Genomic DNA, 27251 nt, shown 5'->3' with positions numbered 1-27251 from the left:
GCACAAGGTACACATACTGATATTCTGAGAAAACACCTATTACTTTTCTAGTTTGGCAAATTGCTTTCCTGTTCTAACTTTCGCATCGGAGGCGTTGTGGCAGACACCACACCGGTGACTCTTTTAAAGGATACATTGGTGCTGACGAGGAGTTCCATCTGCCCATTTCGACTGACGAGTTCACACTTCATCAGGGACTATTCTCCGTTTCCACAAATTGTGTTTAGTTGGGAAATAGTCTGAACATGCTCGCCAAAGAAAATGCTTAATCTTTCCTGGAACCCGCAACTTCCAAATACCTTTCCAAAGGCCTTTTCTCACCTCTGGAAATGAGCTCGAGGCATGATCACGAGATTGCTCTTCACACAAAATTTGATACCCAGTCTTTATAGTGTAGGACCCGTCCCTGCTCTTAGGCCAAATGATGATATCTTCCTGAGCCACGGATCTAATAGGAATGGCTTTAATCTTTTCGGCTTCAAAAGGCAAGAAATTTTGATCAACAATCTAAGAGTCCCACCAACCCAACGTGGGGTCTATGAGATCAACAACAATAGCATCTAAAGGTAAACCAAAGGCTGGGGAAATCACCTTACCCTCTCCATCCCCTGGTAACCACAAATCTCCATATATCCGAATCTTTTTCCCATCACCCACGTGCCACTTTGCTCCCATCTTGATAACTCTCCATGCTTTCATAATGCTCTTCCAAGCAAACGAACCTCCACTCAACTTTGCTTTAAGGACCGAAGGATTGGGAAAATATCTTGCTTTAAACACTTTGTAAAAAAGAGAATCCTTATCATGCATTAACCGCCAAACCTATTTTGCCAACATTGCAGCATTAAATTTGCTTAGGTCTTTAAAACCTAGGATCCTCCTTGGCTTTGCACAATGTTTCCCAATTTTTCCAATGTATGTTCCTACGATCATCCCGTTGCCCCCACAAAATTTCCGGATCATGACCTCAATATCTTTACAAAGACCTACAAGTAGTTTAAAACAACTCATGGCAAATGTTGGGATGGCTTGAATCATGGCTTTGAGCAAAATATCTTTACCGGCTTGAGAAAGGATCTTTTCCTTCCACCCTTGAAGCTTCCCCCAAACCCTTTCTTTGATGTAATTCAAACTTGCTCTTCTATTCTTCCCAACTACCGCAGGTAACCCCAAGTATTTCTCATACTCCTTTATTTCTGCTACACCAAGAAGGTTTTTTATTGCAATTTTATCACCATTGGAGACTGATTTACTGAAGAAGAGGTTCGTCTTCTCTTTATTGATTTGTTGTCCCAATTCTTTTTCATAAACACCAAGAAGAGCTTGAATGGTTTGAACATCCCCCAATTGAGCTCTACAGAATAACAAGCTATCATTTGCAAAAAATAACTAAGAGATTTTAGGTCCATTCCTACAAAGAGAATATCCTCTAATTTTATCAACTTCAACAGCTTGCTTAATAAGCTAGGTTAGCCCTACTAAGCATAAAAGGAACAAATAGGGGGACAGGAGGTCCCCTTGCCTAATGCCCCTTTTAGGTTTAATAATGCTCGAGGGCTCTCCATTCACTAGGATTGAATAAGAAATAGTGCTAATACACTCATATATGAGTCGAACCCATTTTTGATCAAAGCCCATTTTATCCATAAGTTTTACAACATATAACCACTCCACTCTATCATAGGCCTTACTCATATCTAACTTCATGGCAACAAAGCCTTTCTTCCCTGTTTTCTTAGTTTTCATATGATGAAGAGTTTCAAAGGCTATCAATATATTATCTGGGATTGCTTTATCCGATTGGAAAGCACTTTGTGAATCAAATATAACATGAGGGAGGATTTTTTTTTTTTAATCTGTTGGCCAGTATTTTAGAAACCAACTTATATAAAATATTGCAAAGAGAGATGGGTCGCACTCGGTAACCTTATCAGGACTTTTGACTTTGAGGATGAGGGTAATATAAGTATAATATAAGTTAGATCGTATTTTTCTAGAATTCAAGCAAGATAAAATTGCCTAAGACACATCACTACCAATATGATTCCAAAAATGTTGGTAAAAGATAGGAGGCATACCGTAAGGACCCGGAGCCTTTAAGGGGGCCATCTGTTTCAAAGCCATATCAACCTTTGCCCTTGTAAACTTACCAATCAATGCGGAGTTCATTTTAGCAGTGACCACCCGTGGGACTTCTTGCAAAACTGTCTCAAAGTATGTTGGTTGGGATGAAGTGAACAATTGCTTAAAATAAGAGACCAACAAACCCGTAACTTTTGCCTCACCTGTACATAACACTCCATTATTTCTAAGACTAACAATCCTATTCCTTCGTAGTCTTTGTGAGACTTTACTGTGGAAGAAAGCTGTATTCTTATCACTCGACTTCATCCAGTGCGCAGGAGACCTCTGGTGCCACAACTGCTCCTCAAGAAGTAATAATTTTGAGATTTCCTTTTTGATAGTGTACACTGGATTATAGTCACCTCCAAGCTGCGTTGCCTCTTCTGCAGATTTTAGAGAGGATCTTTTCTCAATGAGGGCCCGAGATATATTACAAAAAGATTGTTTACTCCACCTTTACAAGTCACACTGACACCCTTTTATTTTTTCCCCAAACTGACCTATCATGCAAGAGATCAGACCACCTTCCCATGCTGCTTTCACGGTATCGTCATAGCCAACATCAGATAGCCATACTTACTCAAAATGCCATGGCCACTGTCTTCTTGTCAGAACTCCCATAGGATAAATATGGACAAGTTTGTGGTCGGACATCCCGCATTCCAGATGAACCATTTGGAAAGCAGGAAACAAACTCACCCAGTCTTCAGTCCCAAGAGCTCTGTCCAGACGTTCCCAAATAATAGTTCCATCCGAATAGTGCTTTGCCCACGTAAATTTACTCCCCATGTAACCAAGGTCTCGAAACCCACATTCATCAATCACGTCCCGAAAGTCTTGCATCTACTTATTAAGGCGTAGGCAACCACCAAGCTTCTCATTTGACCTTGTGATAATAAGCAAGTTGTTGGTGTTTCCCTATCGCTAGGAAGATCTCTGGCTATTTGCCAACTTTCTCCTGGGTTGTGGAATTTTTCTATCCCTTCTTCGTAAGGCCTGTCTGTTCCCTCTGATAATATTGTTATCACTAAGGCTAGTGGATCCCCTTCTTTTGGGTGTTGGGATACAGTTTTCTCTCCTTTGTTTTTACGCTTTTTCTTCCTTCATTCTCTCCTTCTTTTCTTTTCTCTTTTTTTTTCAAAACTCCTTTTTCTCCGGCCCTAGTTTTCCTATTTTTGTTTAGCATGGACGATCAGTCAAAATAGTGGACTCGACTCTCCTTGTTAAAGGGGAGGGTGATAGGATCACCCTTGGGAAAGAAAAACTCTCTCAAGAACATATTATTACTGCCAAGTTCCTAACAAGAAGAGTGTTAAATGTGGATGTAGTGGGGAGGACTTTCAAACCACTGTGGCGTTCACAGACCAGCTTTCGAATCAAGAATCTTGGTGACCAGATGCTGTTGTTTATCTTTGACAATCAAGAGGATGTTAATAGGGTTCTACTCAGTGTGCCTAGGAGTTTTGATAAGCATCTGGTGGTAGTTCAGAATTACGATGTCAACATTCCTCTCCAGGATGTTAGCTTTGACAAAGTGTCTTTTTGGGTTCAAGTACATGACATTCCGACTAGGTATATGTCAAAGGAAGTGGTGGAGGACATTTGTAGCAGCCTTGGCGAAGTCAATCGGTCGAGGACTCAGCACACGGAGGAAGGTGGGTGTTTCATAAGGGTTAAAGTTACAGTGGATATCTCCAAACCTCTCTGTCAAGGGCGAATGGTTCATCTCGAAGAAGGGGGGAAAGTGTGGGTTTCCTTCAAGTACGAGAGGCTGCCCAACCTTTACTATTGGTGAGGGTGTCTTGATCATGATGACAGGGAGTGTGCTTTGTGGATTGAAAGCAAAGGGACGCTACCTGTAAGTGCAAAACAATTAGGGCCATTCATGAGAGCTACTCAAGTTTTCAAGCCAAAAAACAGTGTTGTGCAAGTCTCGGGGTTCTACGATGACAGGAAAAGTAAACACTCCACCACCCAGTACAAGCCCAAGGTAAGAAATCATGTCCCTCCCAATGTTATTCCGGTGACGGAGCCTTCTGCTATGTCATTCACAAGTGACAGGGTGGATTTGGAATCTCTAGATTTGGTGGAAGAAGTAATTGCCCCTCATAATTCAAATTTAAACATTGGTACAGCTGGGATGCATCCCATTGCTCCGGGTATTTCGGGACAAGCAGATATTATAGATCCTTTTTTCCAGCAACTTCTAGATATAGATTGTGGATTGCAAAAATTTCGAGATCATGGAATTCAAAAGGATGAAAATCCGAGTAACACAGTTAAGGAGATTTGAGATGATATTCTTTCGAAACAGGGGGTATGCCCGAATTCTTCTCCACGTGCCCTCAGCATGCAAACTAAAGCCCAACATAAGTTTGGTGTGGGCCTCTTTGACTTAACTACCTCCCTGGGGTTGGGTAATCAAAACATCCCCAAGCCCGCTACCGAGAAACGTTTGACCCGTACCTCGGATCCTAGTTCTGAACCTCTATCTTAGAAGATTGTGTGCACTAAACGAAATGTTTCAACTCTTGGAGAACATGCGGATTTACCAAGTAAGAATTGGCGGTTTATTCAAATGCTAATTTTTCTTCTTCATCATCAGCAGAGGCTGTTCACTAGCCCCGCTTGGAGAAATGACTGTTTTATGTTGGAACTGTCGCGAGCTTAGGAAACTACAGACAGTTCAAGAGCTTGGTGATTTAGTTTAGGCACAAGATCCTGCAACGGTGTTTTTAGTCGAAACATGACTAGACGAAGCTAGGCTAGGTGTTTTGTGTGATACTTTAAAAATGAAGAATTTTTTAGGGTTTCGAGAATTACACGTGGGGGTGGCCTAGCTCTCTTTTGGAAGCAAGATTTTGATCTTCGGATTAAGAACTCATCTCCACAATACATTGATGCAATCATTAATCTTGGCAAGGACAACATGTGGCGTTTCACAAGGTTTTATGGTGCTCCTGAGACAACTAGAAGGCCTAAATCCTGGAATATATCGAGGTCACTTCAAAGGAAATATTCCCTTTCATGGAGTTTTTTCTTTGTAGCATGTTATGAAATAATAAACACCAATAAAAGATTTGGTTGGTTTGCCAATTGGAAAGTGGCACTCCGGTTCCCTTGTAGCCTCTTATACCAACAATTATCAAAGAAAAAGAAAGATGTGGATTATACAAAAAAAGAAAATTTTGTAATCATAACCTTCTTAATCAAAGAAAGAAACTTGAAAAGAGTTATACAATTGCCATGCGTTTTTTAATTTTAATTTTAATTTTTTATTATATTAAATTAGTCACAAATCCACGCATCACATGGGAATAAATAAATATTTTATAATTGTGGTATAATATACAATTTGTTCTCTAATTTGTTGAAGATAATTTGTTTTCTCCAAAAATTAAACAATTCCTAATTTTAATTTTTATCTTTTAGTTTCTACGAATATATCATTCTATTATTTTTAGTGTAATGTTTGATTGATATAATTCATTTATAAGCTAGTTTATATTCTTTGAAATTATGTTATAGTATGCTATATTTTTCTAATTTTGTTCACTACAACTAAACTTTTTAAGTTTCAAATGAATTATTCAAATTTCTCATTCTCATAAAGGAGACTGTCATGATAATCAAAACTCATTACAAAAATACTTTTTAATATTACTTAAATAATTGATAGACATTCAAATGCATAGCCAATATTGTGTTTTAATATAAATTCAAATTCTCACTTCCAAAATAACTAAGTATTAATTCAAACAAAAATCAAACCAAAGTTATAAGAGTGAGAGAGACTACTTGTGTTGGGGAACTAAAAAATACAACACCAAAACGTATTAATCCAAAACATAGTTATAAAAAAACACAATGATTCATCACCCTAATATGGAGTTGCAAGAAATAATATAAAAATTTGAGAGAGAGATCGAGAGAGAAAGAATAATCATTTTTTCAGGAGAGAATGTGAGAGATAATAACAAATTTAAAGAAAATTAGATGAGAAGAAAAAGAGATATAAGATGTAGTGATAAACACCAAATTATCATAGTCATGCTATGTAATAGAATAAAATTATATTCATATATACTATATTTATAATGCAATAGGATAATATCTATGAAATCAAATATTAAAAAAAAAATAGATAACAATTTATAAACATAAAATTAAATCACATCAACCCAAAGTAAAGTTCTAAAGAACACAAAAGTTTATAAGCAACCTCAAATAGAGATGCAGGATATAAAAATCCACCAAAAAATGAAAAAAATAAAATAAAATTGAGATAGAGAGAGATATATATCATTTTTGAGTTGGAATTAGGAAATTTATGCATGGGTTGTGAGAGAAATGCAAATTTATTGTAAAATAATGAGAATAAGAAAATACAAAAATAAAGATAAAAGGATAGAGGAATAGTAATATTAAGGTAGCAAGTAGTGTGGAGATAAAAAGGTAAAAGGGAGGAAAAAGGTTGGAAAAAGTGTAAGAATAATTCGGGAATTAATAAGAAGAAAAATAGTTAAAAATGAGAGAGAGAGAGAGAGAGAGAGAGAGAGAGAGAGAGAGAGAGAGAGAGAGAGAGAGAGAGAGAGGAGAAATTATAAGGTCGTCATGGTAGACAAGCGACATGGTCTACCATTCTACTAAACAACTCTCACTTGTTTAAAATTGCGAAGTCAAAATTTTTTTTTAAACAAAAAAAGATTTCTGATTTAACAATTTTAAACAAATGGGAGTTTTTTAGTGGAATGGTGGACAAGTGATGTGATCTACCATGAGAACTGTATAATTTCAAAAGAGAGAGAGAGAGAGAGAGAGAGAGAGAGAGAGAGAGAGAGATGGATGATATGGCTCAATAGGATTGTAACAATAATAAATGCTACCTTAGAAAATAAAACAACTCTGAAATCCCACCAAAATCCAACGGTGCTTATATTCCCATTTCCACAGACTTCCCCAAATACGCTTTATTTGTTTCAACAATTATGTTTTTTAGAATATGAGTCATTTTCCAAGAAGCGTTTTCTATAAAATTATCTCATTTTCCAATGTTTGGTAGCAACTTTAAATGAGCTGAAAAACAACCTCCAAACTTCCTTTATTTAGCTTACTGTGAGATAGAATTGTTTTCCAAAATTTTTAATGGAAAACAATCCTTAAAAATAAGTCATACTTTTTATGTTAACCAAAGATAGTTTTCCTTTCACTCATCTATTTTTATGCTATCAAACACTGGAAAACAAGGAAAATAATCTTTATACAAGGTTTTCCATCGAAACAAACGGAACAATAGTAATTACTTTGGATATGGTGGTTCCTTGGTTCTCCATGTCTCTTTCAAGAAAATATTCTTTCACAATTTTTAATGCAAACTCCATATACACAATATTTATATTTTGCAAGTGTTTTCTGCATTTTTTTTTTAATATGTTAACATTTGACAAATGACATGTCTAACATGTATGTAAGATATAGGCAAAAATACCATTTTGGTCCCTTTATATTTTGGTAACAGTTAATTTGGTCTATTCTATTTTCAACTTGTAGTTAAAGATAGAGATTAAATTGATTGCTAATAAAATGTAGGAATCAAAATGGTGTTTTTACATAAGATATACACTAATGAGCGTCGATGCCAAACTTTTTCCGGCCCTAGATTTTGATTGAGACCTGAGCTCTTAAATCAAGGGATTTTGTGAATTTAATGGTTAAATCCTATTTTTATTGATTTTGATAAATTTTATGGGGTTAACAAAGCTTAAATTAAATACCATAAAATTTCCTTCAAATTGACTATCCTTGAACAAAAGCCATGCTTGAATTGGACATGTTATTGTGAGAATATGAAAATTGTCTAATTGAATCTTTCCTGGAAAATGTGCAATTTTGCATTAAAACTTGTGATTTGGGCACATTCTTGAAAGTCACATTTTAATTCTTAGGGTAAATTCCATTAAACCACCTTGACGTTTGGGCTAATATCAATTAGATCCAAAACTTTTAAAAAACGACCAACTTGATCCTTAAAAGACAAATTTGTCCTTGACTCTATTAGCACCATTACTTTAGCCCAAACCCTTCTCCTCTCTCTCTCTCTCAAACCTCTGGCTTTTTTTTTTTTTTTTTTTTTTAACCCATAGCAACTCCCTCCCTCTCTCACCCACACCCATAGCGACTCCCTCTCTCTCACCCATACCCACGGCAACTGAAGACTCCCTTTTTCATGGCCGAAACCCATGTTTTTCCACTACCATTTTCCACTCTCTTCTCAAATCAATGCCATGGAGACATTTAGCTAGGGATTTTCAAGCTTCAAATCACCACCACTACTATTGTTCCATGCCAATAGCTTTGATTTGGTGCTAAACGTGTTTGGGTCTTTATTTCTAGGTTTGCATCTCCATTTTTGGGTTTGGTTCTTTACTTGTGTTCGGGTTTGTGTGCCAAACGTCAAGGGAATGTTTGACATAGACCCACGAGCTCCGCCACCACCATCGGCGTCGCCACCATTGGTGGCTACCGATCTCTCTCTCTCTCTCTTGGTTTGGGTCTTGGTCAATTTAAGGATTGGGTTTTCTTATGTGATATAAGGATTTGGCGATTTTTTTATTTGGGTTTAAAAGGGGGTGTGGGTATGGTCATTTGCAGATTTATAGGTATTTTACGCACGTTTGCATTTCAGATTTTTTTTTTCCCAACCATAACTTTTTGACTTTTCTTCTGTGAACAGTGCTCTCGTGCACTGTTTATGGGTCCCACAAACTACACTTTTCAGCAACTTTTTCATTAAAAATGGGTCCCACGGTACTATTCACATATTTAAAAATTATTTTGCTACAGTGTTTTTCAGTTTCAGTTTTCAGTTTTCAGCTGTATCCAAACGGACCCTTAGGGTTTGTCTCAAAGTGGCTCTAATATGGTGATTTTGTTAGTGTGTGCATATGAATCTATGTGTATGATTGGTAATTTGGGATGATTTTTGGGGGTTTCAGGTTTTGGAATTTTTATGGCTATGTGTGTATGTTTGTGTTTTATGACATGGTGCAGCTATGTAGTGTGATTTGTTCTCAAATCCATGCTCATGTTAGTGTAACCACAGTGAATAGAACTCAAATATCTTAGTATATAATAAATATTTACTAGAGAAAAGAAAATATGAGAAAAGAGAGTGAAGAGAGGGTCTAAAATGAGAAAGAGAAGAGTGAATAGAATGTGAGAAAAAAGTAACTGTGCTAAACGGAGTTAGGAATAAAAATATCCTTTAGGGACTGAATTGGTTGTTTTTAAAAGTCTTGAACTTAGTTGGTATTAACCCAAAACCCAGAGAAGTTTAGTAGAATTTACCTAATTCTTAATGTTACTTGATTTTGCATGGAATGTGTGCCACTATATTTATTGAGTCCAATTTTATTGGAGTTTGTGCTCCTTAGAAATTCATTTACTTTTCCAAGGAACACGTCCAATTCTATTAAATCGGGTCATCACCGTTTCTCAAATAAAAAAAAAAAAAAAATTGGGTCATCACCATTTTACTATGCTTTGCTTTTTATTAATTGCTTAAAGAAGTGCACATTTGAAATTGGTTTGGTCCCTAATTATGCCAAGTGGTGGTACTTAATTGGATCACTTGCCTAAATCTCACATCTTCTAGAACCCATCTAGGAGAAGACTAAACAAATTTTGTCCTTACCCCCAAGTTTGCACAGCCAATTTGGTTCCCATGCACAACCAAATATTTTCCATACCCTCAACAAATTGCAAGCTGGCCAAATGCCAAAGAAAAAGCTATCTCCCATCCCACGCGACCTCACCATCTTTTACTATAAAATAAGGCCCTCCCATGCAAAGCAAGTTTCATCACCCTCAATATTTTCCACACACGTCTCTACCCTCTCCACAGAGAAACACCCAAACTCCCAGACAAACACTACAAAAACAATCAAAAACCCAGAAAATACACACAAAAAACTTCTCACAAACAAAACCTACAAAAATCCCTCAATCATATAGAAATCCAACCAAAAACCCAGCTCTAAACCCCTACAAACTTTATAGAGAAACACCCAAATTCCCAGCCAAAAACACCACCAAAAATACCCAAAAACAATGCCCTTGCAAACCCAAATAGAACCATAAAAATCCCCGTGTTAACCCATAAAATCAACCCCAAAATCTACACTCTCAAGCCCCACTGAAAATAACCCAGCAAATCCTCCAAAACTCTCACTACAAATATCTTAGAAAAAGCCAAGAAAATCCCACTGGAACTACAGCCAAAACCCCACTGTCAAACCCTTAACAATTCTCAGCAAGACCCAAAAAATAGTCACTGTAAACCCAACACTGAAAACTCCATCAGATACCAAGAAAAATCCCTTCATCCAAACCAACCAGAAAACCCATTTGAAAACAGCATCGACAGAGCATAAAAAAATGAAAGATAAAAGGAGCAGAAGCATAAGCTAAATACCAAGACATGAAAGCAGAATACAAAGAAGGAAAGAAGAAATTCAAAAGCAGAGAACTATACAAAAAATCCCAATGAGCTTCTTTCTCTCTCTCTCTCTCTCTCTCTTTGTTTTATTTCTCTCTCACTCACTATTTCTTCCTTACTAACATGATTTTCATTTTTGATTTCTGTATTCCTTTTTAGCCAAACAGGATATGGAAGCAGAGCAGTAACAGAACATGGAAATAAAGGAGATCAAATTCAGGAAGAAGAAAAAGAAAGTTTGAAGCAAGCAATTAACAGCCACCAAGGAGACAAGAACTCATGTAGTATCCAAATCACTCGTATTTGTCTCTAAACTTGCATTTTCATCTATTCTGTGTGTGCATTATCACTTCTTGAAAATTGTTCACATACAATACCATTTTTCACAATGTATATTCTATACACACACACACGAATTTGAATTCTACATCATTCTCACTGTTACAATGCTCACTGAGAGACCAGATTTTCACAATAAACACCAAACACAAATAATTTCAAAGCCACTCATACAAATTTTGCACAAGCATCTGCCCCGACTTACCATTCCATCCACAAATAAAAACCACAGTAGCCAAATTAACGTTCAACCTATGCACCTTTATGCACAAAAACAATCCCACGAGCATTCAGTCTGGGATTTCGATCTACAGAGCTTTAAGCTCTGGCCATGGAGGCCGAGAGAGAGAGAGAATGAGATCAAGATTAGAGAAGAGAGAAAATGGGTTGGGTTCAGAGATGCAACCACCATAGGAGGTGGTGGAGATGCAAGTTTGAAGCTCGGCTATGTGAGCCATAAGCTTCAGTTCAGGGAGAGATAGAAAGCGTAGAGACTATTCTAGAGGTAGGGAACCCGGTTGAAAAAATACAAAGCTTGGGTCGGGTTGGATTTGTATGAATCTTCATGCCTCCTCCATAGGAGGTGGTATTGAAGGTTCATCTTCTCCACAATAAAAGGCTTCATGGTTGCACCATTTTCAAAGAAAGAAAACAAAAATTCCTAAAACGCTTGGAAGGTAATTTTAGTATTTTATACCAAAAACTCACAAAAAAACTTATTATTGTTTAGAATACTCTTATCTATTAGTTTGTCTTTTTTTTTTTTTTTTTGGTTGAATGCAAAACTAACCCTCTAAGTTTTTTCATATTTTATTTCAATTCTCTAACTTTGCTTTTGTTCATTTCAATCTTATATGTTGTGATTAGTTTTTCCATTTTATAAATTTTTCTTCAAAATTTTTTAATTAAAAAAATTCAATTAATGATTGAAAAATATTTTTTTCATATTTTTTTTTTTCAAAATATTTTGACAAAAGTTAATGGAAATGTCTTAATTGAATAAATCTGAAATTTAGAAGACTAAAATGAACGAAAGTAAAGTTAAAGAACTAAAATGAAATCTAAAGAAAGTTAGAGGGTCAATTTTTTTATTTTATCCTTTTTTTTTTAGAAAAAGTATTAGTTTATGTCTTTACTCCTTACAATTATTTTATTTACCAATTTAACTCAACTTTGATAAATTGGTTTATATAATTGTATTAAGAAATTTTTTGTTGTGTTAACATTTGCATTTATCTTCACTCAATCACTCCCATATCCCATACCCCTTGTCTATGTTTTTTAGAATCACCCTTTGTTTAATTGTTTAATTATCTTACAGTGTTAATATTTGCTACCTACTAACTGACTAGCCCACGCCCCCAGTCTCTACTCAACAAATAACAAATTAAAAGCACATTCAGATTTAGCCACTTTACTCACAAATTCTGTCAAGAGTATAAATTAACATTATTTGCAAGAATAGATTGATCAAATTTATAAGTCAAGTATGTAAGACGTAAGTAATTTTTTTGTCAAATTTGTTAAGATCTAAATGAGCTTTTCTTGAAGTTTAAGGTCAACAAATTTTCTACTTTTGATGTTGGGCTAACTATTTTTTTCCCTAGATTTTAGATTAAATTGGTTTTTGTTGGGCTTTTTTTATTTTTTATTTTTTTTTAATGTTTAAAAATGCTAAGATATTGTCGAGATAATCATATTTAAGCTCATTTCATCAGTTGGACTTTAAAAAATTTGGGATTAGGAGTTCAAAATTTTATTTTAAAGGGTCAAAAAATTATTTTAAAAATATTATACGTAATTTTTTTTTTATTTAGCTCTTCTTTTTTTTTTTTTTTGGCCAGCTCAGGTGGTTTATTTGAAGTTTTGAACCCCCTAATCTTCACTTGCTGCCGCCCCTGTGACCACCCCGTGACTTTACCATTACATAAGGTAATGTCCCCCCAACAATAGTGTTCTTTTGTTTAGATCTAAATATATCCATCATAATATTAAAAACTAATTTCTATACTATGCAAACTGCACATTTTTACAAGGGAAAAGTTTTTTTTTCTTAGAAACATAAGGGAAAAGTTAAGATGCACTAAGAGCATTAGTTTAAAATATATTTTTAGAAATTTTTTATGAGAAAAGGAAAAAAAAGGAATTAGTTTTTTCAATTGCTTTTTATATTTCGCATAAATGTGATGTCAAAATTTTTCTAAAATAGTTTATTAACAATTTCCCTAAGGAAACCCATTAACCAGATTTTATAATTCAATTGAAACGTGAAACTTTATATTGCATTTATATTGGACATAATTTTTTCCAGGGTCAATGATCAAATGCCAAATCCACGTTAGGTCATCTCTATGGGAAGCTATGTAAATGGGGGGTGGCTATTGCCACTACTCATACTCCGTTGTCCGAGGCTATGATAGAATTGTCCCCGTTAACATTTATGTTCCTAGAAGTCCTCCTCTAGTTGAAGAAGAAGATAAACAGGAGGAAGGATTTTCTTCAATGGTGGACTAAGTAATTGTGGTGGGCCTTTCTGCATCTTGGGCTGGATTGCTCCTGCTGTGCAATGGCCCTATGATTCTAGGGTAGGAGAGTTGGGACTGACATAACTAAAACACACCTTAGACTAGCTTTTGTACAAGTTGGGCCCTTCTTGTGTTGACGCGTCCGGACAGGAAACTTGAGTGTGTTCACGCGCTCACGACAGGAATAATTGTTACAAGTAGTAGGAGGATATAATATAGTAGGATAACTAAAGTATATTTAACTAAAATACTTTCTGTTAATAATAATATGTGAATAGTTCCACAAAGAAAGAAGTATTAGAACACGATTACAGCAAGAATAGGTTAATAACGAGGTGTTATATTAATCATTAATCAACCACGGCAAGGAAAAGAGGAGTAGTTTGCTAGAGGAATGAACTTGACCTTTTAGTAGATTCAAGCCCAAAAAGGGAATCAGTCTCCAATGTGGGTAACCTCAAAGGGGAATCCTACTATATAAATTACTCACTTTGAAAAAAACAGACCCAAATGACTTAATCTCAAATTCTTGACTCGTTAGAGAGTGGGCTATTGAGAGGGAGAGAAGCCGGTGACCTATTAATGCATGTTTTTACTCTTATTACTCATGTTTTTCTTCATTACTCTTGGTTTTTTGTTTTCTTTCTTTTCTTATGCTCGTTTTCTATGTTTTCTTTCCTTTTTTCTTTTCACTCTCCCCCTCCTTCTCCCCTCTTCACTGTGCACGTCTATGGCTTTTATAATGCCTATTAAGACTTGATTTACCATTTTTACCCCTTAACGGCTTTTGGCCTGTTGTGAGTATCCTTTCAAGACTGCCCACTAGTCTGCCAGTTGCCCAGCCATCACCACTATACTGTGTTGGCTGTGCCACGTCTCATTCTTAGAAAAAAGTGGTTTTGTTTTGATTTTCTCCCCCTTGGCATTCCTATCCGAATAAGGGCTAATCCACTCCCTTACCGACCCTTATAGCATGCATTTAGTGGCTCCAGCTCATGTTTACCTCTTTTGGATGAAATGTCATCCCAACAGTACATTTCTCCCAAAAAAGGTTGAATGGGAACCCCAAAATAGACTCCCCCTTTCTCCCCACCGCCAAATCACACTCTCTTACCTTTGACCCGTGGCCCACCTCCCCTATATTGGCTGGATACAGGTAAATGGTGCGTGAGCCTTTTGTGCATGCCCTACTTCCATATGAGTCCATTTTTTTTCTAGCTCTCACGTGTTTGCCATTGCCTTCAAGCTTTTCTGATCCTGCTACATGCTCTAGTGTTTGTTTAACTCTTGTGGCGTGGTGTTTCTTTAATTCGGCCCACGTTTCCTTTTTATCCTTTGTTCGTGAGCTGGCTGGTGCTCCTACCACGCCACTGCATTGTTCTTGCTATGGTATCATTCACCCCTTTTTTGTCTTGTTATTACTTCTGGGCTTACGGGTTGTAACGCCTGCCATGCCAATTTCTCATAATATTCCTTCTTTTAGTCTTCACTGCCCAGCATTCCTGTTGGGCTAGTCTATTCAACACCTTGGACTTCCTCGGCCCACTTCATTCTTCGAGCATCCTTGGCCCGTTTCATTCTTCGGGCATCCTTGGCCCATTCCATTCTTTCCTACCTCTTTCATTCCAATGAGCTTTTGCTAAATACTTTGAGTTTCCCTGGCCTAATTGCCACATCCTTTGCCTTTGGGTTTATTGGCCTTTGAACCAATCCCATTTATTAATTCCCTTCTTTGGGCTCCTCCGGCCCGTTTTTCTTTCTTTCCCTTTCTCATGATTCTCATAGGCTTACTACTTCATTCTTTGGGGCTTCCTCAGCTCGTTTGCATTCTTTGAGACCACTTATTATTTTATTGGCTTGTGGACCATCATTCCTTCCATTCTGGCCAATGGTCCTTACTCTACTACTTTCTTTCTCCACCTTTTTCATATTGTTTGGGTTTCTTCTGCCATTGGGCCCTTTTGTCAAAATTGGGCATCAACAGTGATAAATCAAACATTTACTTAGATGGAAGCTTAGCCCTCCCATGATCTATGTATGTAGCATATGAACTTGTCCCTCGATGGCCTCTTTTAATTAGATGCAGATTTGTTATTATATATGTGTGACATATTGCATATAACATTCTCTCACATGGAAGTAGATCTCACACTTGTAAGGTATACACTCAATTGGGAGGATACTGTATACAACATATTAGAAGAATAATAAACCTCACTGGAACTTTGTAAGCTGTGTTTCTCATGGAGTTTTTTCTTTGTAGCATCTTATGAAATAATAAACACCAATAAAAGATTTGGTTGGTTTGCCAATGGCTTTAGGCCAAGTGACACATCGGTTCCTTTGTAACCTCTTATACCAAAAATTATCAAGGAAAAAAAATGTGGGACATTTTTATAGTCTACAAGTATGAGAGAATGAAATTTTTGTCATCATAACCTACTTTTATCTATCTATCTATACATATAGAGATAGGTTCAAGTTATACCTGGTGTAACTCTACAAGAGTTACACCTTTTTTAAGCCATAGATTTCCAAAAGATTTAACGGTAAAAAAAATAGCATTAAAAGCTAATTGATTTACACATTATTCACTTAATTAATAGCAGTTTTGTTTCTCTCTCCATACTTATTGTTTAAAACATTATATATATATATATATATATTCTTTTTTTGGCATATATTTACAATACTCTTTTACCCTACATCTTCTTCTATCAGACTACCACTACTACTCTCTCTTTCCTTGTACATGTCTGCCATATCTTTCTTTGTTTTTCTTTTTCTTTCTAAGTCTTTGTTCCTCCTCTCTGTTCTCTTGCGCCACTTTTAGATTGGACCTATTATCTTCCCCACCTTACTTTTTTTTTTTTTTTTTAATTTTTTATTATCTCAATGTAGTTTCATCTAGAGCTTCTTTTTTCTTTTTTCCGCTAGGTAATATTTGACACCCATAACTCTTGAAACCCAAAGAAGAAAAAAATGGAAGAGAAAATTTGAAAACAAACTTTAAATTAGAAAAGTAATAGAAAATTAATTGTAATTGTGTTGTTGTTCCTGAGTTTCAGTTTGTAAAGTGGATTAGTTTTAATGGGCAAATAGATCCAACGAAGATTACTGGTTCAGAGAGTGTTGGTGCCCCTCCAAAGCCATAGTTTGTGGTAGTTCTTAAGTTTGTGAGACGTACTCTCTCATTCAAGAAGAATAAAAGAGATTAAAATTACAATCAAATTGATGATATGGTAGTAATTATCTGATGCTTATAATTGCTGCTCCTGGTGTTAATGTTTTTTCTTAAACATTTTATGAAAATGGACGAGGAAAGTGATAGAGGAAAAATGAATTATAGTGAAATAAAGAGAGAAAAAGAGAGACAAGAAGTAATTAATTAGGAGAGAGTTAATAAGGATACTATTAATTAGGTAAGTATTTAACGATGAGTTGAAAAAATTGTGTTTTCTTTTTGACTGTTAGATCTTTTGGAAATCTATGACTTAAAAAAGGTGTAACTTGAACTCATATATATATATATATATATAATTAATTTCCTGCATAATTTTTTGTGCATTTACACATAATAAATCTAATTCTGTCTGAAAAAAGAAGAGGATACTTGAAATATGATTACGTTTCTCCGAACTTCCATAGTCTACATCAATGAGGAAATACTCATACATTAGAAAATAACACAACTTTAGAATCCCACCAAAATCCAACAGTGTGGATATGGTGGATAATTAATTCCTTTGGATACGGTAGGTCCTTGGTTCTATATGTCTCTATCAAGAAAATATTCTTACACCATTTTTAATGCACATTCCATGTACACAATATTTATATTTTGCACGTATTTTTCACTTTTTTTTTTTGATATGTTCAAATTTGACAAATGACATATTAACATTTTTGTTAGATATAGACAAAAATACCATTTTAGTCCCTCTACATGTTGGGATTACTTTTAATTTGGTCCTGTTATTTTAATAGCAGTTAGTTTGGTCTACATAATTTTCAATTTGCAGTCAAATTTTGTTAGTAAGTTGACAGTAAAGGCATAATTGACCGCTACCAATGTAGGAACAAAATTAATCGTAATCCCAAAATATAGGAATCAAAATAGTATTTTATACACTGATGAGCTGTTAAAAAAAAAAAAACAATTAAAAAAACTCTCTCTCTCTCTCTCTCTCCAAGATAAAATCTTGCTAATTAGTTAGGGGAAGAGAAAGTTTTGTAGCTAATCTAGAGCTAGCCCTGTTAGTTTTGTTGGTGTGGGTGTGTGTTCCAAACACTTTTATTCTTATTTATTTTCTAGCCATTGGAAATTTATGAGTAAAATAGCCGTTGGGCAATTATGAGAAAAATAGCCGTTGGGCTTTTAAGGGTTATTGGTAACCAATAACTATAGACTATTATCTTCATAAGTAGCCTATATAATACTCATCATAACACACTTTCTAAAGGGGTCTTTTTTACTACTCCATATTTTAGAAATACACAAGTCTACTATCTTTCTCTCCCACATATTTTTTCTACAAGAATATTTGTTCTAAGGAAAGGCAATAGAGGGTTGTTCTTAAACTTTTTGTGAGTAGAAGTGCGTACATCACAAAGGTCGACGCTATAGTCTAATCCTGGGGCGTTGTTTGGCCAAGAGAACCAATCGCACCAAGTTTTACTTTTGGTGGCAGGAATCAACCTTTAAGGACAACGCTTTCGCAGCATGATTCTATAGCATTATGAGATTGTTCTAAACTCCTTTTTATTTTATGTTCTTCCTAATTATTTGGGATATTATTTTTTGTATCAAAACTTGTTTATTCACTAAAATATTTCCAACAATCTTAAAGGTTGATCTTCGTGTTTCAAAATGGATAAACAAGTTATTGATCATGAAATTTTATTTTGTGATATGATATTATGTTTATAAAGAAAAAATGCTAGTAGTTATATTCTTAGATATAATTACTTATATCTTTTGTGGAGTTTATTTTACTATCTGCTTTATCTAAACAATTTGGTGGACTAATATTTTAGAAGAAAAAATAAATGACGTCCATCCAAATGTGATTTTGATTCTCTAATCTAAATCATATGTGAATAATATTATGTAACGTTGTATTGATATGTGGATATCAACTTATTGCATTTGCAATTATGTGATATTATATGTGTATTATATTTTGTGAAATTGTTTTATGTTTATTGAAATCTGAGGAACATGAGATTAAAGAAAAACGTATGTGTTTTGAGAAATGTTTTTTGGAATTAAAAAAAAAAATGTTAGAAACAATTTTTATGAGAAATGAGATAAAATTTTATTTTTTGGAAAAATTCTAATAGAGGAAAAAATGGTGTAGACTTATGGTGAAGGCATTCCCATTGTTAAGTGAGAAAACTGGTGCCATATGATCTTGAATACTTATTTTGTATGATGAAGATACAAAGATACTATAATTTAATTGAATATTATCTTCCTTGCCAAAGTATTCAAATAATCATTTATGGTTGTGTGAAAAAGAAATTATGAATGATTAAACATTTGTATTATACAATTTTGGTATCATGATGTCAAATTTTACAAAAATATTAAGTATCTTATTCTTGTAAAATTTTGGACATTTCTAAGAGTGGTTTCTAGTAGCTAGAGGCTATCGGCTCTATGTACAAAAGCTATTATTTTTACATCTGTTGACACAAATATATGAAATGAAAAATTATGGAAAATAATTAAAAATTTCTTTATATATAAATAATAAAATGATCCAACTAGTATTTTGGGCTAATGGATAATATTTAGTGGGAATAAATATTCCTTTTATCCCCCAAGTACAAGAGTGATATTGAAAATTTATATATACATATTTTTATTGGCTATATGTGTTGTTTTGAGATGGTGGATAGGTTTTTGTGACTTTGAAATAAATAAATAAATAAATAAAAACCTTGCAAATCTATAATAAGAGGAACCAAACTCCTTAGTTTGGTCCATAGCATTTTGGATGATTTAAAACACACAATGATTAGAGGTGGTAAAAGATTTTATGTAATCTTTGTTGATGACCATTCTATATTTATTTAACTTTGTGTATTAGGAACCAAAGACGAGGTATTGGAAATTTTATAAAATATAAAAAATGAAGTTGAGAATGACATAAGCCTAACTTGGTATACCTCGAATTGTGGGGGTAGTTGGCTAAGATGTTTGCCAAATCTAAAATGAGAATACCTCAAAGTGTGGGGGTACTTGCCTAAGGTCGTGCTACATGAACCTAAAAGGAGGAAACTTGATTCTTAAATATGTGATTGTGTATTTATTGGTTATGTTTGTTATAGTTCATGATATAGAATTATTTTCATCAATAGTGATGTATTTAGAATTTAGTACTATTGTTAAATCTTAAAAAAATACTTTCTTTAAGTATGAATTTCCTTGGAAAAATAAGGAAAATATGTTTCATGAACCTATTGATACTTCTAATGATCTTGTTGTGATGTGCAAGAATTGAGAAGAAGTAAGCAAACTAGGGAGAAAAAGAGTTACGGTAACAACTTTCTTACCTATATTGTTGAAGATGAACATGTAAGTTATTATGATGCAATTAAATTTGTTGATGCACCATTATTGTTGGAAGCTTTTAACAAATTATTAGATCATGTCTAATCACACTTGGAATGGGTTGAGCTTCCATCTAAGGTTAAGCCTATTGGTTGCAAGTGGGTGTTTAAAACAAAATTTGTATGGTTGCAAGTGGGTTTTTAAAAGAAACTTATAACTGAATGGGATCATAGATAAGTATAAGACATTTCGGTAGCTAAAGGCTATAAGCAAAAATATCATGTTGATTACTTTATACTTATTCTTCGATTATTAGAATTGCATCTATAAGAATGTTGTTTGTTATTGTATCTATTTACAAACCTATTTACATCATATGGATGTTAAAACTGTTTTTCTAATAGGTGAATCAGAAAGGAGAAAAAAAAATTATATAGAGCAACCCAAGGGTTGTGTTGTCCTTGGACAATAACATAAAGGTTGTAAATTGGTTAAATCCTTGTATGGATTAAAACAAGCACCTATACAATGACATGAAAATTTTGATATATGATGCTTACATATGGATTTGTGATTTATGATTATGAGAATAAATGCATATATTATAAGCTAAATAATAATGAAGGTGTCATTATTTGTTTATATGTTGATGACTTAATTATATTTAGAACTAGCCATAATGTTGTGCATGATACTAAATGTTTTCTTGCCTCTAAATTTGATATGAAAATTTTGGTTGGGGCAAATGCTATTTTAGGCATCAAGATCCTTAAGGATAATGGTTGCAATATACTGTCACAATCTCATTATGTGAGGAAAAAAAATTAAACACTTTGATATGTGACCTATGCCTATTATGTATGATTTAAAGGCGCACTTGGTAAAAAATGTGGTGATAATATTTCACAAGATAAGTAAGCACAAATTATTGGTTGTTTAATATTTTTGACAAACTGTAGTCGCCTTGATATTTCATATGATGTTGGTAGATTGAATGGATACACTCATAGTCCTAGTGTTGAGCATTGGGATACAATATCTATATTATTGATATATTCAAAGGGGACTTTTTATTTTTGTTTGTCATATTGTGGTTATCCTGTTGTTTTAAAAGGATATTGTGATGCTAACTGGATCTCTAATACAAATTATGTAAAGCCCACTAGTGGATATGTGCTCACACTAGCTGGAAGGGCTGTCTCTTGGAAGTCATCCAAGAAGACTTGTATTGTGAGATCTAATATGGAAACAGAGTTAATGGCTTTAGAGAAGGCTGGGTCCAAAGCTATATGGCTTAGGAGTTTATTAATTGATATGCCTCAATTTACTAACTCTGTTGTCTCTGTTTGCTTTCCTCGTGATTGTCAGGCTGCCATAACACGTGTTAAGAGCAAAGTTTATAATGGGAAAAGTCGACATATCCAATTGAGGCTAAGGCAGCTTATTGATAATGATGTTATGTCATTGGATCTTGTGAGGTCTGAAAGGAACTTAGCCGATCCTTTGACCAAACCACTAGCAATAAGGCTGGTGAGTGAGATATCTAGGGGGATTGGACTAATACCCAAGTTGCAACACTATGGCTAATGCCCAACCTCTATGATGGGTGATTCCACACAAGAGGTTAAATGGGTAGAGGTCATTAGTGGTCTATGGGCACTGTCATTTGTTACGTGTTTTCCGCTATCTCAGTAAGGAGATTATTGATGAGTCCATCCCTATGGTGTGAGACAGTGCTAAGTTGCAGAATTTGGTGAGGTTGAGCTTTAGGCTCTTAATGGATCCATATCCCTACCTATTGGGATGGGGTGTATCTGCACGCACTCCTGATGGATGCCACCGATTAAGTTGCAGATTGTTGGAGGTTGAGCGTTAGGCTCTTAACGGATCCATACTCCCTACTTGTTGGGATGGGGTGTTCTGCATGCACTCCTGATGGATGCCACCTATGTGTGAGTGGAAGTTGTGCCGCTTCCTATGAGACTTTTTGGGTAGGTCTCTAGAGCTCTCATGAAACCCAATGGTGCATAGCCTGGATAAGGCGCCAACCCGCTTAAGAACAACCTTGATAAAAAAAGTTATGTGGGTGGTAAGTTTGGTTTACTAATAGCTTGGTTAAAAGAGTTTTAACTCCACCATTGTCTTTTAGTTCCTACTTATATATCCTATGTATGGTTAAAACCTTCTGGTACCATATTGATGCATGCTTTTTTTAGTTGCGTGCCTTTCCTATTTTGTGTTTGTAACATGTGGGGGATTGTTGGTGTGAGTGTGTGTTCCAAACACTTTTATTCTTATTTATTTTCTAACCGTTGGAAATTTATGAGTAAAATAGCCGTTGAGAAATTATGAGAAAAATAGCCGTTAGGCAATAATTGATAATATAGCCGTTGGGCTTTTAAGGGTTATTAGTAACCAATAACTATAGACTATTATCTTCATAAGTAACCTATATAATACTCATCATAACACACTTTCTAAAGGGGTCTTTTTTACTACTCTATATTTTAGAAATACACAAGTCTACTATCTTTCTCTCCCACATATTTTTTCTACAAGAATATTTGTTCTAAGGAAAGGCAATAGAAGGTTGTTCTTAAAATTTTTGTGAGTGGAAGTGCGTACATCACAAAGGTCGACGCTATAGTCTAATCCTGGGGCGTTGTTTGGCCAAGAGAACCAATCGCACCAAGTTTTACTTTCGGTGGCAGGAATCAACCTTTAAGGACAACGCTTTCGCAGCGTGATTCTATAGCATTGTGAGATTGTTCTAAACTCCTTTTTATTTTATGTTCTTGCTAATTATTTGGGATATTATTTTTTGTATCAAAACTTGTTTATTCACTAAAATATTTCCAACAAGTTTGAGACGTTGTTTCAGTTGGTTTTGGTTGGAAGAGTCTCCTCTGTAACGTAACAAGTTTTTTCGCTCTTTTTTTATAGACTTATTCTTTTCTTTAAATAAAATTATGCCGTTTATCCTTAAAATAAAAAATATTGACACAAACACACCTTCTCTCTCACTCAAAAATAAAACTTGGATTCTCTCTTTCTATCCCTCAACTATAAATATCTTAAAACTCTCTCTCCCAAAGCTTCAAGTTCTTTCTCTCATAAAAAATATAAGCTCTCTCTAAGGGTGAGTTTGGTTCAGCTTTTTGTAAAAGTGCATAATGAAAAAGTGGAGTTTTCAAAAAGTGCATAATTGAAAAAGTGCATTTTCAAAAAGTTGAGTGTTTGGTAAAAACTGTTAAAAAGTGCTTTTTGAAAAAGCTGAATGTTTGGCTAGCACTTATAAAAGTGACAGTTTGAGGGATAAATTACCAAAAAGGACAATGTATATATAAGAGCATCTCCAACAGGTTAGACAAATTTTTGTGCTGTTTGGACAATCAACAATGACATTTATCTTTTGCCTATCCACTTTTTAAATTTTTATTTTGTAATCAAATTTATTCTTTTTTAATATTTATTTTTCTTTTTCTATTCATTTTCAACAATTATATTTTTCAACAAAAAGTGTTACATCTACAATATTTTTTGCAATACTTTCACAAGAATCATAACAGAATCTTATATGAAAAGTTGTTACTAGTTCTAATTTGAACTCATTACTGAAATTATATTTTTACTCATCAATATTAGCTAATTACTTAAAATTTATTGTGAAAATATTGTGGTCATATTTTGAAATTGTGATTTCTAATACTTTTCCTTTTTTTTTTTTTTTTTTTCCCTCCATACGTTACCTTTCCCTTTTTTTTTTTCTCTTGTATTTTATCCACCACACACGTGTACACTATTTTGTCCACATCTTCTCCTTTTTCCCACACCTCCACCTTCCAGAAGGCTCTCTCATTCTCTCATTCTTTCATTTTTCCTTTTTCCTTTTCCCTTTGTTTCCAGAAGGCTCTCTCAATTCCAAAGCTCTTCGGCTCTCTCAAAATTTTTTTTTTTTCCACTTGATTTCCAAAAGATCTCCACTTCCGCTTCTTGACTTATATGAAGCAAATTGCTCGCGGACCTGAACTGAAAATTGAGAAGCCTCACGACCTGAACTGAACACTGTGGGTTCGGTCTTTCTTCGTCTTCATCTTCTTCTTCCTCTTCTTCTTTCTTTCTGTCTTTCTATGTGTTTATGGTTGTTTGGCCGTGGGTTTGTGCTATTTGATTTCTGTATTTTTGGATTGTGGTTTGTGTTTTGGGTAATGATTTTAATCTTCGTCTTCATCTTCTTCTTCCTCTTCTTCTTATTTCTTTCTGTCTTTCTATGTGTATTTTTGGTATGTGTTTTTGGATTGTGGCCGTGGGTTTGTGATGGGTATTTCCGTAATTTTAATTTTGCAACGGTAACCCACTGAAAACGCGCATTGCGTGTTTTCATTTATGGACCCCTGAGAGTCCATAAAAATTTCCGTGATTCTCCAAATTTTTGGTCTATGCCCAAAACGCAACTTTTATCAAAAAGTTGCGTTTTGGGCTTAACCAAACGCATATTTTAGTTTGACTTTTTCAAAAAGCGCTTTTTAGGTTCAAAATGCAGAAACAAACGGGCACATAAGTTGGTTTGACCAAATGGCTGCTCTTATACCAAGACATACAGCTTCAAAGCTAACCTTGCTCTCATCCCAAAGTTCCACCTTGCTCCACACAACCCTTTTATCACACATGTCCTCCTCTCAGCCTCAGTCTCACTCATCGGCTCCTCCAAACCATAGAAGCTCAACTCCTCTTCCGGTCAATATGGGCTTGAACAAGGTGGCAGAGTATGCAATATCAAAGGTTGATTCACTCATGAATTGGGCCCGAACAGGGTCCATGTGGCCTGTGACTTTTGGGCTGGCATGTTGTGCGGTTGAGATGATACACGCCGGGCCGGCAGGTACGATCTGGACAGGTATGGCATCATCTTCAGGCTCAGCCCATGACAAGCCGATGTTATGGTTGTGGCTGGCACTCTCACTAATAAGATGGCTCCAGCACTTCGGAAGTAGGTTTTGATGATATAGATCATTTTTTTTTTTTTTTTAAGGAAAAGTTTTGTTATTAGATGAAATTGTGTTTCATTTTGCTTGGGGGATCGTATTTGTCTTTTGCCCAAAGGTCATTACTTAATGTGGTCTCATTTAATTGGGAGATTAAGAATGATGAATCATATATAGTTCTATACCCTAATATTTAGACCTTCTCAAGAACCGAACTCAAAAAGTACGACAAATACTGGTCATACCAACCGGTACAGTAAGGTATTGAAAACATTGATCCTACTCTTACAAGGAATCACATATTTGAACCAAAACTCAATGACCATTCCAAGACTTTATCATTACACATGGCAATGTCCCCCAACATTAGTGTTCTTTTGTCTAGTTCCATGTATCCCCCATAACATTCAGAATTGATTTCTATACTATGCAAACTGCCCACTTCCCATCTGGTATTAATACAAGGGAAAAGTTAATGAATGCCTTAATAAAGCATTTATTTAGGAAATATTTTTAGAAATAATTTATAGGAAAATAAAAAGTAATTAATTTCTTTAAGAGTTTTTTATATTTCTTTAGAAATCTTTTATAGGAAAATAAAAAAGCAATTAATTTTTTAAAGATTTTTTTATATTTCACATGAAATTAGTATTAAAATTTTACTAAAATAATCCATTAACAAATTCTTTAAGAGCACCCCGTTAACCAGACCAGATTGGAATTTGAAATTGTATATTGCATTAATATTAGCCATAATTTTTGCAAGATCTATGATCAAATGCCAGAGTCACGTTGGGTCATCTCTATGGGAAGCTGTGCAAATGGGGGGGGCTATTACCATTACTCATACTGCGTTGTTCGAGGCTGTGACAGGATTGTCCCAGTTGACATATATGCTCCTGGGTGTCCTCCATCAACTGAGGCCCTAATCTATTCACTACTCCAATTACAGAAGAAGATTAACAGGAGGAGGGACTTTTTTATTTTTTGGTGGACTAAGTGATCAATCGAACATATACTTGGCCTAAAGCTTTGCCCTACCATTATCTATATATATATATATATATATATATATATAGCATATGAACTGGTCTCTTGATGGTCTCTCATAGATGCGAGGTGGTATTATGTGTGATGTGTTGTGTGTAACATTCACTTACATTATAGTAAATCTCACACTTGTGTGGGGTACACACATTCATGTGGGAGGATATTGTATGCAATATATTATATAAATATTAAACCATATTGGACCTTTGTAATTAAGTTATGTTTCCCAAGATGTTTTTTCTTTGTAGCATATATCTTTTTTGAGAAATAATAAAGTCCAATAAAAAATTTGTATGCCCTTTTGGCCTAGTGGCAGCTTGGTCCCTTTGTACCCTCTTATACCAAAATTCAATTCTATCCCCTAAAAATATCAAGAAAAAAGAAATGCGGTTAATTTTTATTGTCTACAAATATGAGGAAATTTTTGTGATCGTAACCTTCTTGTTGGGGAAAAATCCTAATCCCCTCTGTGTCTATGTGTGAATTAAAATTAATGACTACCAAGCAATAGCCAAAAAAAAATTCAACAAGCACCACATAAATACCACCACACAAGAACACCAAATATTTCGTGGAAAACCCTCTAGTGTAGAAGGAAAAACCACAGGACAACTCCGAAAAATATCCATTATGAAATAGAGATTACAACTATCAAGTTTATACTAAACTTGAGTCCACAATAAATTGGATATACAACAAATAAATCTCAATGAGTAAATACAATCTCACCACAAAGCCAGTAGCAAAATCTTCCTCTGAATACTCCAACTCTCTATGGTTGTAGCACTCAAAAACTCCATGAGAACTCCACCAATTTATATTCCTTGTGTGTAACTTGAACAAAGAAAAATGTCTCCTTTTTCTTTTTCACTCTCTCACAGTCTCACAGTGTTTCTCTCTATCTTTTCGGACTTCACCTCTCAACTAAAGCCCTCTCTTTTGTGTTTCTTGCTCACTATGGAACTCACACCCAAAAATGGCCGAATTGCTCTCTGTGCTTCAACTCTCCACTCAAGGCCGAGTGGCCTCTGTTTTCTTTCTTTTCTTCTTTTCAATTTCAACATGTCTCACATGCCTAAGTCACTGCCCAAGGAATGACATGCTGACTTTGGAAGCTTTGCATCACTTCTCATAAGAGAAGTCAGACCTTCCCATGCATGCTCAGCTTTGCA

General features: G+C 34.8%; 1 protein-coding gene and 1 pseudogene across 1 annotated transcript; one reads left to right on the top strand and one right to left on the bottom strand.

The window, feature by feature from the left end:
* Positions 1-822: 822 nt before the first annotated feature.
* On the bottom strand, positions 823-2967 carry LOC126727832 (uncharacterized). Its single transcript, XM_050433742.1, has 4 exons — positions 2705-2967; positions 2079-2578; positions 1927-1993; positions 823-1354 (listed from the first exon to the last, which is right to left on the bottom strand). The coding sequence occupies exons 1-4, from the start codon at positions 2965-2967 to the stop codon at positions 823-825; spliced, it is 1362 nt and encodes a 453-aa protein (XP_050289699.1).
* A 21629-nt stretch (positions 2968-24596) lies between these two features.
* On the top strand, positions 24597-26032 carry LOC126729014 (uncharacterized; annotated as a pseudogene).
* The last annotated feature ends 1219 nt before the right edge of the window (positions 26033-27251 follow it).

The sequence above is a fragment of the Quercus robur genome, chromosome 5 (assembly GCF_932294415.1).
Source record: "Quercus robur chromosome 5, dhQueRobu3.1, whole genome shotgun sequence".
In the NCBI taxonomy this organism is placed as follows: Eukaryota; Viridiplantae; Streptophyta; class Magnoliopsida; order Fagales; family Fagaceae; genus Quercus; species Quercus robur.
Note: the sequence above shows the minus strand (reverse complement) of the source record. Positions and strands in the feature narration are given on the sequence as shown.